Source organism: Zonotrichia albicollis, chromosome 2, assembly GCF_047830755.1.
Source record: "Zonotrichia albicollis isolate bZonAlb1 chromosome 2, bZonAlb1.hap1, whole genome shotgun sequence".
NCBI classification, from domain to species: domain Eukaryota; kingdom Metazoa; phylum Chordata; class Aves; order Passeriformes; family Passerellidae; genus Zonotrichia; species Zonotrichia albicollis.
The window spans coordinates 46,275,081-46,293,180 of NC_133820.1; the positions used below are offsets into that span (position 1 = coordinate 46,275,081).

The following is an 18,100-nucleotide window of genomic DNA, read 5'->3' on the forward strand; positions in this document are numbered from 1 at the left end:
TTTCTGTTTCTCTTTTTGTTTTTCCAGAAAAAGGGGGAGAGAGAGAGAGGCTGATACTGAAGCCAACCAGCTGCGCTTCTGAGTGGGAAACTCCGGACTGATCTCATGGCTTGCTTTTTATTTCATTAATACTTCATTATCTCTGAAAATGAACCTTTTGTGAAGCTCTTCTCCTAACTCTCCTTATTCCTCTTTCACGAGGTGGCTGCTGCTGTGCAAGGGAAGGAATGGCATGAAGTAAATGACTCCAGTACAAAGCAATCTGCTTTGCCCAAGTGCCCAGTGGGCAGCACTGTCACTTTAATAATTCCAGGTCAAGGGATTGCTTTCCTCGTTTCAATCCTCTCTTTTAATACATGGGAGGATCAGAGGGACATTAAAAACCGTAAGGCTGGGTGGCTTGGAGATAATAAAAATGAAAGTGTCTGCCCAGTGACTTCTGTTGGGTAAGAGGGTGATATTTGAAGGCTCTTGTCTGGTGAGGAAAAAGGGATCTTTTCAGTCTGCTGTGTAGTCTCCTAATACATAGCTAGCAAAATTAATTCAAGAAGTGAAAGAGCTTAAAGAGGCGCTTTGGATTGTTTTTGTCTTCCTCCTTATTTGGATTACTTGGGCGTTTTTGTCCTGCAAATAATATGTTTTTGAGCATGTACAGGTGGAGTATTGAGACAGCTGACTAGAGATGGACTGTGCCTTAATTGTATTGCATAAAATCTTTTAATTTTCAAACTTTGCTGCCAGAAGAGGAGTTATAATAAGGTTTTATATTGCCAAGGAACGTTTGCTCTTGTATTTTTATAGAGTCAAATATATTTTAAAGAAATTGAAAGCATCTCTTTAAAAAGAATCAAAAAGCTTCTTTTTCCCCTCTGTTTTTTTTTTTTTTTCTTAATTGTGGAGAGCATCGCAAATCCAATCCAAGGGAACAGCAAGTATTCATAGAAATGAAGATTGAAGATGCATTTCCTTACTGAACTGTAAAAGTGTTCTGCAATAGATAGTCAGTTCCTGACCTTGCAGAGTGTTCCAGTAGTACTTCGTTAGTACCTGTAAATAAGTGCTTGCAACCAGATTCAGAAGTAGGAAGAAGAATGCCAGTCAAGAAGAAAGGTGGGCTATGAAGCTTCATATCTCATATTGTGTCTTCATTGTGTTAGATTGCTGATTTCTAGTACTTAACCATTTCAAATTAAAAATGCTTTCACGGGGAATGGCAATCGTTTTTCTTTTGCGTTGAAAATGGGAGAAAAATCTGTGCACTTACAATAATAATTTTTAAAAGTAACTTTATGCTGTGCTTTAAGATTTACGTCAAATTTGGCCTCAATTGTTTTTTTTGTAAAGATCAGCTGTCCAAGATTTTGAACAGGCACCAAGAGAAAAGCTTGATGTTTAACTCTTACAAACGCTAATAAATTTGAAAACCACAGTTTAATCTGTTATCTATTTGTGACACGTTTGGCGGATAAACATCAGCTATCAGTAGCAGCAGAAAGAAATAACAAAGTTTCAAGGCTGATTTTAAAACCAAGTTATGAGAGCTGTGTTTTGAAGGTGATTTGAACGTGTTTTTTTTTTTTTGTGATTTTAATTAGCTTGAATTTCCATGCTTTAGTACAATATAAAACTACTGTCTTTAAGGCTGTAGTAGGGCAGCATTTAAGAAAAGACAAACATACATTTGGCCTCTTCTCACCTCCAGTTTGTGTTTGCACTTTTGGAAAATGTGGCTTCCAGTGATCAAACCACAATTGGGAAGTATATGAAGGCAAATTGTTACTCTGAAAATACTCACCAACTTTAGGTTATTTCTGGTTTCTTGCAAACTGGACACTGATTTAAAGTTTCTGAATATGCGAATAGAGTAAGGGTCATGGGAACTTTTTTTTATTCAGCTCATCTGTCCAGATGTGCCTCGGTCTAATATATCCCTGGATCTGATGACACAAAATGTGGGGGAGAGGGCAAGAAGTGAATGTTACAAACAGAAATGAGGATGTAATCAATGTGACTTTGGATTCTCTTCCGTATAGGAATAGTCATTACTTATGAGTTAACACTTACTATATAAATAATGATAAAACACACAGATTGCTAGAATTATTTTCATGAAAAAAGTAATAAATGGGATTTTGTGATCGTGTTTTCAAAAATGACAGTGTAGAAATGAAATTTCAAACCTGAAATATTTTAATGAATGGCCTTGTCATTCATGGAATCACTTGGCATTATGTGTAGTAAAGGTGGAAACTTGTGTGGAGGAGTTCCATTCCTAATAATTCATCCTGCTGTGCTGTGTAAAAGTGTCACCCTGATGTACTGGGGAGGCTTCTGTATCCTTCCTGTTTACAGAAGGAAAACTGAGGCTTTTCATTATTTAAGTTTTAATACTGATTTAGGTGATTTACACAAAGGATGTTTCTGGGCCAGATGTTCAGCTGTAATTCAGTTTCCGAATACTCGCTGCAGGACTTTAGGGGTGAAATCTGACAGGCTTCTTTGTGCAGAAGTGAGATTGGCAATCACAGCAGTCCCCTCTGGCCTTGAAAATCTCTGAATTTCCTGTCTGTTTCCAGGCACTTGGGCTCAGTCTTAGTGTACACCAAGGCTTGACTTCTTTGATGTTACAAGGATGTGTGTTTTGGCAACGTTAAAATATAAAGTCAAGACACCCAAATGTTCCCCTTGAAGTACTTTAAATTGTCACATCAATCAGTGTACTGAAGTTGCCAGTGTGAATGTATTTGATTATTAAAAGGGTATTGTTAAGAATGTATTTAAGCATGTAAATTGCAGGATTAAAAATGTTGGCGAATCAGCAACTTCATTGTGATTTTGAGCGACTTAATTTGTCTAGTTCATGCAATAGACTTTAACTTTCTAAATGTAATTAAAAGCATGCTGGCAACTCAAAGCATTTTGCTGTTTTTAAAAAGAATGCTATTTTTTCAAGTAATGCCTGTTAGTTCTATGAATATTAGAGAGATTGAGGGGATTTTTCCATGTTTGGTTTTTGGAGGTTTTTTTCCTATTTATTTGCCTTATGATTTTGACAGCAGTTTGTGGCTAACTAGTTAGTATTTCTGATGATGACTTACTTTCCTTTCTTGGAGAAAATTTGGGAGTTCATGTCTACCATCCTGCCCATCGAGGGCGTCTGTAGAAATCTCAGTGGGATACTCTCTTGCAGGCTGTACAGAAGTATTTCAGTACCAGCATTGAGGACAGGATTATCCCTCTCCTTGTCAGCACTTCTTTCTGCTTTGCTATTTTGGATTTGATTAAAATATTCTCCTAAAATCAGTATGGAGACAGAGAAACCTGTGAAACAAGCTTTGAAACATACTGATATTTATCACTGGAAGTTGTTGCCAAGCACTGTTTTCTTTGACACTGGCCAGTTGTGGGTCTTTCTAAAGAACAGTTGAAGCATTTTGGCAACTTACCTTTGAAATAGCTCTCACTTCTAGTATGAGCCTTCACATTTCACATAGCTTTTCATGTAATTTACACTTCACCTTGCTGCTTGCTGTGATGCCTGCCATCTTGCTTTTAAAAGTCCAGGCCTGTATAGTTAGGAAGAAAATAGTTTGCTTAATAATAAAAATAATATAACTTATAGGAAGCTTTAATTTATTATGGATGCGGGGAAAAAAAAGTCTTGGTTTTGGTCATGTGTCAGTATCTGATTTCCATTGCCTGATGTGCTGGAGTGAAAATATTTTGGTTTTCTCACTTCTGTGTGGAGGGCAATGAGACTTTACCTTCCCAGGAATGTTCACAGAAGTGACATGCTTGCTGGCAGTACCAGCAAAAAGCAAGGCTGGAAAGGGACTATGGAGTATCCTGTGGTGTTGGATGTGCTCCCTATAGGTATGGGGTGAGATATTGGAGATATTGTATGGATTGGTGCACTATTGCTGCACAATTAAACACAGGGCTCTTCTATTTGGCTTTTGCTCATCTCTAATTTTGAAGTACTCTTAAAGTTTTAAATCAGACAAGACAGGCATCTGACTGTAGTTACAGAATGATTTGTTAGACAGTGCCATTTAGAGATGGAATGAGATGAGCAATTTTGAGAAGTAAATAAATTCATTATTTTTGCTTAATTTTTACCTTTTGCAAACTAGGATGTTTCTGAGTAGAACTATGAATGGAAATATTATGGAAATTCTTGAGGAAGGCTTTGCTTCAAAGTCAAATTGTACTACCATACAGAAGAAGTGGAGTTAGGGTTTTGCATGGGTTTAGATGTCTGCTCTCCTTTCCTCCCTCCCTCCCTGAGTTACTTAGCTTGATTTCTGTTAACTGTAAGGGACTATATTTAGATCTGTAATTGCACATATTTTGGATTCATCAACAGAATAGTTAATAGCAAAAATGTTACTGTAATTCATTCATGTCTTTCACAGTGATGGAAAGAACTAATTAAATCCATGCTCCTCTGTGATGAGGAACAGACTCCAGTTTTGGAGCCCTGCTTGTGATTCACACAGAGATGGCAGGAGCCCCCACATCTGGATGCCTGGCTGCTTCTAGACTAACCCTGTCATCCTCCTTGCACATCTAGCTGTGTCTAGGCAGTCAGAGGTATGAGTGCTGAGGTTTGTGCTGCCCTCACGCCACTTTGCATCTCTCAAAGGGAGAGGGATTGCCCCTTGAGTCGGATGAAACCTGTGGGCTGCTGTTAAAACCATCTTGACTTGCCCCACCTTGTTGCCCGTTTATAAAGATGTGCTGATTCTGTCATGGAATAACTTTTTGCATGATTTCTTTTATATTAAAAATGCCAGGACATGTTTTATTGAGCACATCAACGTCAAGACTTAAAATGTGTCAGTCTGAATCCATGTGGACAACTTCTGGGACATTTACAAGAATCTGACAGATGTGCTCTGTGAAATGCTGGATTTTGTAGTGGTAATGCTGACTTTGTGGCTGGTCTGTTGAAAGGAAGGAGTCTAAAAACAACTCAGCAGGAACTTTTAAAGCAAATTTCATAAAGGACTGGACAAAGCTAGCTCCCATTCATGCCCTAGTTCACTTTCAAGGTGTAAGCTTCTTTTTAGCTAACAAAATTTAAATTTAGGATCATAACTTCTTGTGCTCAAAAATCTCAAATGTGGTTTTAGTCTTCTTACATCTTACAGCAGCAAATCCAACATACATTGGAAATTTTCTTTCTTATTTACTTGTAACAGGTAATTAGTATTACAAGACTTTTGTCCTTTCAGTTGCTGAATAAGAATTCTCAAATAAGTATATGGCTAAAAAGGTTACTTCCTTCACTCCAAGTTTTGTTCAACTACCTCTCAGTTTTTACAGTTATTTTCAGTATGGCATCAGTGCAAATTTTAGTTATGCTTGCAGACTGGAAAGCACAATTTTAGATTTCCAAGAGTTAAACAAACAAGTGTCAGAAAATGACTGTCTAACCCGTGCCAATTTTCACCACAAAGCTTTGATTTAAAGATGTCACTGCTTTTATGGCAGTGAGCTTTTTCCAGCCAGGCATTGTTTCTGCTGTGAGAAACAGTGAAGTATTTTGCCTACAAAAGGACTAAAGGAGCAGGCATTTTACAGAACAAGCCTTTGTTATATGCATGCACACTGCAAAGCTAAGTGGACTCTGGACTGGGAATAGTGAAATTTATGCTCTTTTTCAGCCCTGCTGTTATTCTAGTACTTTTCAGATGTTTAATGTAGATCCATCCCATTTTATATGCCTCACCTAGGTAGGGTGCCCAGCTTTTTGTCCTGGAGTGTTGCTTTGGTCAGCAGAGAGAGATCTACCTCCAAGGGCATTTTAACACACCTAAGATCTCCATTGCCTTCTGGACAATTGTCATTTTCTCAGGGTATAAAACACAGGGTTACCACACTATAACTCCCTTACCTCAGTTTGATGATGTCTCATTCTCTCATATAAATTTTAGTGGAATAACATCTCCTTATCTGAGATATTTATGAGAGCTGACACTGTGTGTTCTGTGAGAGCTATAAATTAACACTATTCATTATTTTAGGGGAGGGGAAAAGTGTTATAAATTATTGTACTATTAGTCACTGGGCTTGGAAGCAGCCACAGTGTTGGTACAAGCACAAGAGGCAGCTGTGCATCCTCTCCTCTGTTCCTGTTAAGTGCATATTGCACTCAGTAGAAGCAATGGTGTCTTGCATTATAAGCATTATCTTTTTCCTGCTCATCCTCTCTTCTTTCCTTCTGAATTTGTTCCAGATGGCCAAGCTAGATGTCAGAGGGTAACCATGGAGAAAAAGCCGAATTTGTAACTAGTGGCCAAAAGTGATAAAAGATGATTTTGCAGCCACTGCTTCAGCAAAATGAGAAAATCTGCCTTACTCAGATATGCTTATTTTGGTCAGGTCATAGCAGGTTCCTGCTTCTTGGAGGTATTTAAGGTCTGTTTCACTGTGGTATCTTCCTGCATTTACTGTGAATTAACACAGTGCCGAACAACAGCTTTATAAAAATAGAAATAAAGGTCATGTTTTCTCCTGCCATATTCGTCCCAGAAAGAGCCAGCAAGGCTGCCCTGACATAATGGGTGATGGCAGTAATAATCAACATACAAAATATGTGAAGAAAACATTTGCTCTTTATTGGATGTGGTCCCGAAGAATTTTTGGTGGCAGAACTTTGCCAGAACAAGTCAGTGCAATTGTCCCTAAGTCTGTCTTCACTTTTGGGCTGAAGAATTTAACACTTCCTTCAAAATGTATTTATCATGGAATTGCATCATGTAGCGTTCCCTGGAAAGAGGGAATCTGGACAGTTTACAGTTTCACAAGCAAGAAGCCAGTCTTTTCTGATTTCAGATGCTCCTTTCCCCTGACTGTATGGGCATATCTCACATTATGCTGTAGTGGAATAATTGCAGGCTCCTTCTGGTTCAGATCTAGGTGTTGAGCACTATGTTAACACTGCCTTGCAGATGGATGTCTGCTAAGCTGTGCCTTTAACCAAAAAAACCCTAACCAAACAACCCCAACCCAAGGTTTGCAAATCTACAGACCCAGTTGTTTAATGTCCAAAGTGTAAAATTTATGTTGTTGCCTGAAGGTGCATGTTGGGTTTTTTTATTGACTCAGAGATTCTAGTATAATACAAACGCTTTTAAATTAAAAAGTCCAACATGGATGTTAGAAGATGTAAAACCATAATGCCTATTTTGCTAATCAATAAAGGTAATTTGATCTCATTCCTTTTTTTTTTTTTTTTTTTTGCATTACTGGAAAGCATTTGTGTTACTGAATTATTTTCTTTCATGTAATATAATGATTCTTTTGTATGAGTTTGGAAGTTATTTATTCCTGAACAGGCATCTTTTTCTTAGTTTTCTGTCTCACTCCAGTTTTCACATTTATGTTAATTTTGATACTGAATGTTCTTCTAAAGGAAAAAAAATAGCTGCTGTACTAAGTGTACAACTCCTGGTTTTTACTCTTGCAACTATACATCAAGTTCCACTAGTTTTGTGTCTTGCATTCAATTAGACTGTAAGCTCTTCAAAGCAGGGCACTCTGATAATTTTGCATTGTTAAGATGTCAATTTACATTTATTCAGCTGTACAAATAAGAAGTTTTTATTTGGCGTGATGTCATTTTGAGGGTTTGTGGCTTCATTTTTCATTCTGTCTTCATATTTGCATTGTTGATTTAACATTAACATTTGTACACCTAGATTTTAACATTGTGACACTTGAAAGGCAGAAACAAGAAGGTCAGGTGAAGCTACATGTAATTGCAGGGTGTCTGGTTTTGGAAGGAGTCTCAAGGTCCCAGGATCTCCTCATTCTGTTGTCTGAAATTATAAACAGGTCGCCTTGTGTAGCCAGGTCACCAAACTGGAGCAAGGATTGTTAATGAACAGGTCCTCCCAGGTTGCCTTCAACATATCTGGGAAAACAAAACTCATTGGAAAAAAGGAATAGCCCTGGTGTAATAAGCAGCTGATATCATCAGTTTCTAAAATCTTTTTGTGGTCCCCTGAGGAAAAGTGATGCGGTGGGATGAATTTGGGTCCCAGAGTGAGCCTCTGATAAGCACTGGGCACTTCCTTATGGTGAAGTGTGATACATAAGATTAACAGCTTATACGCGAAATACTGAGTATTTTTTCAATATTTAATTGTAGGGATGAGTAGAGAAGACATGTCAGTGGGATTGCAGGGGTCAGATAATCATCTGGGGGCCCTGAAGCAGGAATGTAGCTTGGTTTTCAGGATGCTTTCTGATAAACAGAAATGCTGGAGTAAAGTTTGTGAGTTTATGCTGAGCCACTTCCTGATTTTTATATAATTATCTTATTCCTTGTGTTAGTACAGTTAGCCAAGTTTAAAAAAACATCCAAAAAAATGTGTGAAGGCAGCATTTTACCAGAACAGATGTGTGGTTGTATGTTGTAAAAGCAAGTTTGATGATACATGGACAATAAGGTTACATTGAACTAATCAACACAGATATATGAAATTTTTCTTTGTTTTCTTTATAGTAAGTTATACAAAAAGTCTGATTCTTAACAAATAGGCAAAAAAAAAGAGCCCACTGCATCCCTGTTTGGTTCTGTGTTGTGTTTCATAAAGCTGACAGTTTTTCTGTCCAGCTCCATCCACCAGTCAGTGTTCCTGAATCATTACTGGGTGTACAGCCTGAGCTTATACGTTGTGTGTTAAGATAAATTTAATTCCAGAAAAGAGAATAAGAGGCTTTGAGAAAGTCAAAAGTATACAAAAGTTGTGGAGGCTGGAACTGTGAAAGAGGACACTGAGCAGTTAAGGGACATGACAAACCAAACAAGTGTAGAAGATGCTGTAAAGGGAATAATGGTGGTTTGCTTTACACTTTGGCATCTGGATGGCAAGTAGTTGTCCTGACTTATAACAAAAAAAGATTGGTTTTATGTAGTAGGAAAAAACCACTAGGACCTTCAAGCACTGAAGTCAGATGGGGAGGGATCTTGTGGATGTTGTAGGAGGTTACCAGTGCAATTAAATGCCATCTGGGTGTGAGCCTGGGCCCTTCTGCACAGCAGGGAGGAAAGCTGAACACCTCATAGGGCTCCTCTCGCTGTCTCTGTCTGTTTGTTCTGTTTCTCAGAGTTCAGCTGACACATCATAACACAACTCCTGCCCTTCAAAGCAATCTGACTTGCAGAACATTTAGCCCTCTGTGTTGTATCTGCTCAAATCAATATTCTGGAACAGGAGACTGATGAGCAACTTCTGCGGCTCCGTGGCAGCTGTGTGGGGCACAGAGACCTGCAATAACACAACTGCATGGTAACACTGTTCAGTGCAAACCCACCTGTCCTCCTTACTTCAGATTTCCTTGAAGTTGGATACCTGGTTTCCCCTTCATATACCAGGGCATGTAATACTGCCTTGTTCTGAGAAATTGGTGCTTGCAGTTCTTACAGTCTGTCTGGCCCATTTCTTGTCTGCTGGCAGCATCATGGTCTAGAATAACACTGCTTCACAATGAAACTGTTCCTAAATTGCTGTTCTGCAGGAAAGCAGTTGTGCAGAGAATTCACCAAGGCTACGGTTAGTTTAGGGATGTTAGACTTTTTACAGTTAATGGAGAGCAAGGGCAATTCAGAATGCAACCTCAACTTGAAACATCATTCCTTGAAAGACTCTCCACTTGTCCAAGATTAATCTCCACAGGCCATGTGTTGGCCTCCTCTGTGTGCCAGTCTGGTTGCTGAAAGCTGAAATCCTAGAAACAAGCCTGCCTGGTATTCCCTTCAATGATTGCCCCCCTCCTTTTTCTGTCCCCTTGTTTTCCCTAGCAGGACAGAAGATGGGTTTGTGTGCCATGCATATCCTGAGGAGGTGTTATTTTTAACCCTTTTGCTTGTTTGTTGTGAGTGCTCTCCACACTGGGTGGTTGTCACATACGTCATGCCTTATGCTTCCTCCTCAAGGTTGTATAACCCATATGCTGCATTTTCAGGATAGTTGTTTAAAGTCCTCTTAAAGAAATGAAGGGCCCAAGATGCTGGGAGTTTTCTGGTTTTTACACATATTCCCTGTCTGCTTTTCCTCTGTGCAGTCTGCTAGATTAATATGTGTCTCATATTAATGTTTATATGTAAATATTTTATGATTATCATTTGTCTAGTAGTTCTCAAGTCCTTTGAACCATGGGAGCTTACAGCTTGTGTTTTTCTCAACATCTTAGTGTACTGTTTCTTGAAATTCTTTCTAAAATTTAACTGCCTTTCTGCTCTTTTCCTCTGTGGGTACTGAGTATTGTGTATTAGCAGAATTTATTCCTTTGTGTTTGCTGTTCTGTGTGCAGATCAGGGAAGATAAATGAGATTACTGGTAGGTTTGACTTGGATCAGTCCCAAGGCAGGTTGCCTGGAAAGTATTTACTGCATTCCATCCTGCTGTAACAACTCGTTTTAATATTTTGAGAATTCCAGACCAGAGAATCAAATCAAGACATCTTTAAATAATGGAGGCAGGGAACAGTGTTTGCTCCTCTGTCTCTTTTGGTCCTCTAAATGAGGGTGGGAACCATCCAAAATGAAAGTAGGTTTTGAGATTTTTTTTCTTCTAAAGTTATCAAAGATCACTTCCTTGCTCCCTTTTGGGGTGCTCTGGTTCAATTTCTCACTTCTAGTTTGGCTCTTGTGTTTTTTCTCCACCATTCTTCATGCCTTTTTCTGCTTCAGTGCTCTACATTTTCCCAATTCTGGTTCTCAAAGACCTGTAAAGTGTCTCCAGAAATGTGTTGGCATTTTCTTCTTTTAAAATTCACCTCTAGAACAGATTTGGCAAGTCAGAAGATAATTGAAATCCTTTTTAGGAAAAAAAAAACCAGATTAAAAAAATGAAAAAAAAATAGAAATTGAAATAAAAACACCCCTTCATCTTATCAATTCAGTTAGGGTTAGATCTCAACTAATGTTAAATGCCTCTCACCAATGAAACCTTATTTTTCATTGAAGTTGACATTTTTCCACCCTGTTGCACCCCAAAAATATTTTCATTCACAAAGTCTGATGCCAGTGGGAGGAAAAAAACATAAATGTGTTTCTAAACTTAGCAAGAGGCTGTGGTAGACTTGGTTCCCTGAGAGGCAGTGGCTTCCTGATACTCCCTTGTGCTGGTGCAGGGTGCTGTTAACCAGCTGAGTCTGATTTCTTCCACGTGCAAGGCAGAACTTGCTGAGTTTGGAATTGTATTGGAATTTTTGAATTTTCATTTCTTTTTCTCCATCTTCTGAGCTACCTTGCTTCATGGCCGGAGATGCATGGCAGGATCCTACTCCCAAGGAAAGCAGCAGCAGCTCTCAGCAGCCTGGGGGTGTGCAAAGCACAACAATTTGAGTGCAAAATCAGTAACTCGTCCTGGCCAGTAGAGTTCAGCCTATATGATTTTACTGTGGCCAGAAGGAGCTTTAATGGCCTGAAAATAGCCATAAATTTGTATAGAGGGCCTTAGCAGTGTCTGCTTGAGTTATCTGGTGTTTCCATTATCTGCTCCTTTGGTTTGAGCCATCATCCTTCAACAAACCCTGGACTGAAAATGGAGCTGCTTGGAGACTGGTTTTTGAATCACTTTTACTTTCTCATATAGTTTCAACTAATCTTGTTAGTCAAACCTGTTCCTAATTAGTTTTTGAAGTTTATGGATAAACCTAAATTATCCAGGTGTGGTATATTTAGTTCATATGAAGGATAAATGGTGTGCATAAACACTTGGGAGATATTTAAGAAACTTGTTTCTGGGGTCTGTCTTGTGGTGTGGTGTGTGACCTGCTATGTGCAGGCAGGGCTGTGTTATCCTCAGTCCCATATGATGGTACAAAAACTTTTTAATCAACTCAGCTGTCCACACCAGCAGAGCTGCAGATGCTTCAGCTCTACCAGGATTTTGCTGTAAATGCTGCAGTGAGTATGGTGTCTCCTTGCCTGCAAGGAGTTTCAAAGTGATTCTAAAAGCATGCTTGCAAAACATGAGAGCACAGAAAACATCAGCAGAGGAAGGGAATCATTCTGCTTCAAGGTACTAGTTAGTATTGCAAGTGGAATCCAGGTCTCAGATATGGACCCTGAGAAGTAGATGGAATGGATTTTGGCATCATTTTAGCAAAGTAGATGATAAAATTATTGTAGTATTTTTTAAGTGTGCATAATTATAAAATTTAGTCATTCATATGTGTGGCTTACATTTTAAGAGCAATGCTTTAGGAAAACAATTTATTGGTGAGAATTTAATTTCTCCTGATATATAGTGCACCTTCCTCTGTATGTTCTTGGACATAGAGCTTCATTTCTTTTTGACAGTATCCCCAGAAAACTTTTTGTCTGTAATATATACTGAAGTTATGCTTAGTTAAAATATAACTTGGGTTTTTATTGAACTTTAAAAATCAACTTTACAGAAAAATCTATACAGTGGGGGTACTATAATGTGTGGTGTATTGTGTAATGATCCCATCTAGTATAATAACCCTGAGAAAAGGGTTTTCATCTTCGTTGATTCTTACATAGATGAATACATTAAGCAGAGACTCATTCTATAGAAGAAAAATTGAGTAATTCCTTATGTGATAAGAACTTTAGATTGATAGAGGAAGGAAAGTTTTCCAAGAGAGTCCAGTAAACAAAGTTACTTGTAGTTTTATGTCCATATTACATATCTCTGATTTGCTGTATTGTAGCAATTACCCATTCCCTGATCAATAACAAACCACAAACATTCCTGAACTGCTTAAAAATTGTGGATTGATAAAGCAATAAAATTTACAGAATTGTGAGTTAGTTTGGCTTAACTGATAACTACTTGGAAAAGATCCTGTAGGACTGAAAAAAAAGGGTTTTTTTTCTTAAAATTGTATTAAGATGGTTTGAGTATGATTTATTTAAACAAAACAATAACGCATTTACTGACTGTAAGAACATAAGCATGTTTTTGTAGGACTCTATTTTCTGAATGGTTCTTATCAAAGTCCTCTTTCAAAGCCAATAGGATCAATTCAGAAATAGAGTCATAAAATACAAAGAAGCAGTAAAAAAAAAAAAAAAATAGATCTATGTCCAGCAGGCCTCATGGGGCACAGCTGATGCTGACTTTTCAGTGCTCTTTTGTTCACAGACAAAGGACCTACTCAGGATCCACATAGAGTCCCACCTCTTGGGATATTAAATTCTGTGTTCAGTGGATTTGTTGTCTTGCTTGAATTTGGCTTTGGTATCAGTACTGGAGACTAGTGATCCCATAGGACAAATGTTTTTTGGTTGCATTTCTGATATACTCTGTGAGGTACCGGCTGCTGTGAATTAACTGTGTGGTTTATTGAATACCATAATATTACAGTGATCCAGCCCCTTGGGAGAGCCACCAATCTCTCATTCTTCTTGATGAAAAGAATGTGTGGGAATTCGGATTCAGAAACTTCCACTTAATTGGGTGGCAGGGAATATGGTTCTTATTTGAGTATTGTGCTGCGGTCCATTCTTGCAACCAGATAGTACTTAAGCTTTGTAGCTGCAAAAGAAAAAAAAATACTGGATGTCCTCATCTGTGTTGGGTATGACTGGGAGTTGACAATGGTTATTATTTTGGGGAGAGTACTCAGCATTTTTCAGCGGAGCCATTTTATTACATTATTTCCTATTCCTGTTGTGCTGAGGTAGGAATGTGCTGTGCTGGTGTTGAAGAGGATTGTGCCCCAGCATGCTAAATACTGTCAAATCCACTTGAAAGTTTAGTTCTGAGTAATTTATAAACAGGAGAGTTCATCAAGAAACGGGAAAAGTTCTTTCTTGTTAAGCCTAATCTGGTAAGAAATTGACTGGAGATTCAAGTAGTCTCCATAATTCTCTTGGCTTTTCAGGAGTACTCCCGCAGTAGTGTTTGCACAGCCCCCCTCCCTGACATGCTGAAGTAATTCTTGGTCAGGATATGCCTGGGTATCCTGATTGAATCACCCAGCACATTGCAGGTTATTTGGAAAGCTAGATACACTGCTGCCAAGTGAGATTGTGCAGGAAAAGGATGCAACTCCATGCTGGAGCTTAGGGATGGAGTAAAAATTAATGTATCCTATTAAAGCTAGAGAGGAAAATTAGGCAGGAAGATCATCACTTGATCTGGGATTTAGATTTAGCACTAGAGCTGTACTCTGTTGCTAGTTGTTCAGTTTGTAGAGTTTAGGACTCTTCTGGGGTCAGCAAAAAGTAGCAACAACAACAGAAAAAGGTAGCAACTAAAGTAGTCTTTGCATCTTTATGAATTGAAAAATAATACTTCAAGTGAAAATAAAAACTGCTCATATCCTTAAGGGATACTACTTTTTGTACTTTGTAAGGGATTCTACTTTTAAAAATACAAACTGTACACATCAGGAAAGGAATAATAGGAAGGTTAATAAAGGAGGGGATGTCAGCATGCTTCACCAAGTCACTAAGAAAGAGAGTGAGATATTCCTGGTGTGAAAGAGGCATTCACATCCCATTTTCCTGGTTTCTCAGTCTACTCTTAAAATATGTCCTCAGTACTGGATACTTTGCAGTGGTTTTCCACCACTCTGTGGCTTCACTTTATTGCAGGTAATCATGGATTCATTGCATATGCATGTCTGTACTTGGGAGAAGGTGAATTACTGATTCCAACCCATGCTTTTAGTTATTGACTAATTATTTTATTGAGGGTGGCCAGAAGGTTCAGTGTATCAATGAATGTGCAAGTGTCACAGGTGTGTCAGGCACGGTCACCATGAGGTCAGTAAAAGATACGATGTAATTGGGGTTTTAAAAGCAAAAGAAGCTGAGCTTACATGCAGAAGTAGCTCTTTGTACCCAACCATAGCCCACTTGGATCCAGAGCTTTGTTTCAAGGCTGTGCTTTTGGTTTGGATGACTTAATGGAAGCCCAGCTGAGGTATTGTGATGTGGCCTTAAAAGAGTTGGTCTCTCTCTCTTTGCGTGGGTTATAAGTGGTCCTAAGTGCATTTGCCTAATCCTTACCTGCCCCAAGGACAGCCATCATAGAAAGGAGTTCCTCTTGGAGACCCCCTCAAGGGGGGAATCAAAGCAGAGAACTGTGAGCTCCTCCATTATAATGGCTAGACTGCTATAAAGTGTTCCCTAATCTTCCTGTCTATGTGATATGTACGTGGGTTGGACTCAATGATCTTGGAGGTCTTTTCCAACCTTAATGATTCTATATATGTATATACATGTCTGTACACATATGAAAATTTTTAAATAATATTACTTTTTATTCATTATGGTTTTTATTTATCTGATAAAATGCTTGTGACCAGGTAGAATTTCTGTGAGGAGAAAGAAAAAACATTGCCTCTTTTTAGACTTTATTGATTTATTAAAATTTTCCCCTTTTTAAATTTGAGAATTTGATCAGATTACAGAATCCAAGTCATGTATCTGCCCCAGTGTGAACTCATCTGGTTGTCACTTCCCAAGGCCTATAATGCAGGGAGTCTTCAAGACCCTGAACAAAGACTGTCAATCTTTATACAGTTAAAAATGAGCTTTATTTTAGTTATTTAGTAAAAAAGAATTATAAAAGTGATCTTTATTGACTTTCCAAGCATTTTACATTGCTTTGCGTTTATTCTAACCAGAGGAATCTGACCCTCTCCTAGTAATGAGACTTTCATTGAACTCTAATGGGGGAAGTTTAGATTGAGGCACTTGCTTGTAATTATTAATTGGGAGGAGAGAGGGGGTTTAAGTGTTTGGGAATCTTACTGAAAATAAGGTGGCAATACAATTATAAAAGCATGTGCTGATATCTCAGTGTCATACATATGCTCATGTACATTTCTGGACTCTAACTGTGATGGGGGAGAAGGACAGATGAGGTCGGATTCTCCATGTTCCTCTGTTTTCTTCTCTGTAAGAGATGGTGATGTTTGGATTTCTTGCAATTTTGCATGCTATTTGTGCTCTTGGCAAGTGACTGCACAAAGATAATAGCAGCAGGAGAAACAAAGCTCTCCTCCTCTGGGCTCTTACAGAAAGGCTGGATTGCTCTCTTTGAGCCAGCACATGGATGAAAGTCTGCTATCAAAGCCTCATTTACCAAAGAGGTAGATACATAAAATTGCTATTGAGGGAATAGAAAAAACCAGCCTCACTCTTGGACACCTGCCTTTCAGATACACATTTGTCAGTCAAAGAAGTGAGTGCTGCAGATGCAAAGCAAACACTTTCATGTCTTCTCTGAATATGTTTTAAGGCCAGTTTTCCTCCATGGGTTTCTATAATGGTTATTGTCTATGATTTTGTGGCTTCTGCAAGTTGTAATTTGGTCCTGGCCCTATAGTTTCCAGATGGCTTTGGATAAATGGAAGTTGAGCACTTGTTATAGATGCTATTCCAAAGATCATTTTCCCATATGCATATGTTTGTGATATACAGCTAGTGACAGCAAGCAGTAACATCACCATCCCTGGAGGTGTTCCAAAGGCATGTGGATGTGGCGCTTGGGGATGTGGTTTGCTGGGGAACATGGTGGTGCTGATTTAACAGTTGGACTCAATGATTTTGTAGATCTTTTCCAGCAATAGTACTGTCACAATTCTATGAACACTTCCTGTAAATACTGTTTATATGTGTGAGCAGTGTCTCTCAAAATGTGTAGTTAACATTTCAGCACTTAGATACTTTTCAGAGCCAATAAAGACATTGTGCTGGTTTTGTTTTTTCTTTATTTAGATACTGACCGAGCTTTAGTACTGCTGGAAGAATATTGCAAAAAACTACGGAAGCCAGAAGAGCAACAGCTGAAAAAAGCCATCAGAAAGGTGATGGGCATCTTTAAGAGCAGCTTGTTTCAGGCACTTCTAGGTAGGTACTAATGTTTAATACTAGGTGCAATCTCTTGGAGGCCAGAGCTAGGTCAGACCTAGTAACTTTTATTTGTGTTTATGGTGAAAAGCATGTTGAGATCATCCTTACAGGTTCTCTGAGCAGAAACTCATTGTACTGATATTTTAAAGGTATTTTCTTACTTGCAGAGAAGGAAAGTAACAGAAACCTAAAACAATTTAAAGAATTGAATAATTACACCTAAACCTTGCTGTTTTGTTTTATTTAATGGAAGATACAGAATCAGAGTAAGATATAACTGTTTATGCAAAGCTGAAGATGAAGCCATCTTCACAGGTAAATGGCCAAAGTTTAATTGATTTCACTGGCACCAAGTAGCATTGAAAATCTTTGTGTCTTTTAAATTATGCTTTTGTGAAAAGTGTCAGCAGAGAAACTCAAAAATGAGTTAAGACAATTGTTCCAGGACACGGTTTGGCAGAATGTTCCCATTCATGTGATGTCACAGTGTTCAAATAGATGTGCTGGTGTATCACTCAGACTTTCTTCCACTTACTCGAAGATCCCCATTTCATCTTGTAAATGATGTTAAAATCCAGTGCTTGTTGTTTTGGAGCTTTGTATAAAGCAACCTCCATAAGTTATTATGTGTAATGTTATCAAGGTCGTACATGTTTGCCTTGGCATTCCTTTGTTCCTTGTGCTGTGCTTGAGCTGCCAGTCATGGGAAATGGTGACTGCAACTGTGCATCTCCCTTGCTCTACCTCCCTCTGCCCCCTTGCTCACATTGCATGGCCCTTCCTTCCCACACAGATACATTTTGTGAGGAGCTCATCCCAAGGGTGCATTTCCTAACACAAATTATGTCTGTGGAAGCACACATGCCTTTAACTTACGGCTGTTTGAAACCAGAGTATCAACTGTGTTTCTTGCAAAGCTACAGTCAGGACCAGTTATGGAAAAATTTTGATTGTGTCATACAAGTGGAAGCACATCAATAATGCATTATTACTGTGAAGACAATGGAGGCCTGGGACTAGTTTCAGGAATTCCTGTAGCTTTTGTGGAAAATGTGTATTACCAGTCTCTAACATTTCCTGCAAATGGAATTAATTAATGTTAGTGCTATTTTACTTGTAACTTTTCTTCTTTCAGGTTATTAGCTTTATTTTATAAACTCTACATAATTTTAATTGCTCTGTATGCATTAAAAAAGGAAAGGGATTAATAATTGAATTTACCAAATAGTTGTAAATAGATTT

At 38.4% G+C, this 18,100-nt stretch overlaps 2 protein-coding genes across 17 annotated transcripts in view; both read left to right on the plus strand.

The window, feature by feature from the left end:
* The window catches only part of PICALM (phosphatidylinositol binding clathrin assembly protein), a 355,304-nt gene that overhangs the window by 173,944 nt on the left and 163,260 nt on the right, over positions 1-18,100 (plus strand). The window lies entirely within an intron of this gene.
* Positions 1-18,100, plus strand: part of DLG2 (discs large MAGUK scaffold protein 2) — a 993,421-nt gene that overhangs the window by 804 nt on the left and 974,517 nt on the right. For all 15 annotated transcript variants that reach the window (XM_074535042.1, XM_074535043.1, XM_074535044.1 and 12 more), the window contains exons 2-3: positions 28-1,110; positions 16,724-16,855. In XM_074535042.1, coding sequence (XP_074391143.1) covers positions 1,092-1,110; positions 16,724-16,855 — 151 coding nt within the window. In that variant the 5' untranslated portion in view covers positions 28-1,091. The remainder of the gene's footprint in view (positions 1-27; positions 1,111-16,723; positions 16,856-18,100) is intronic.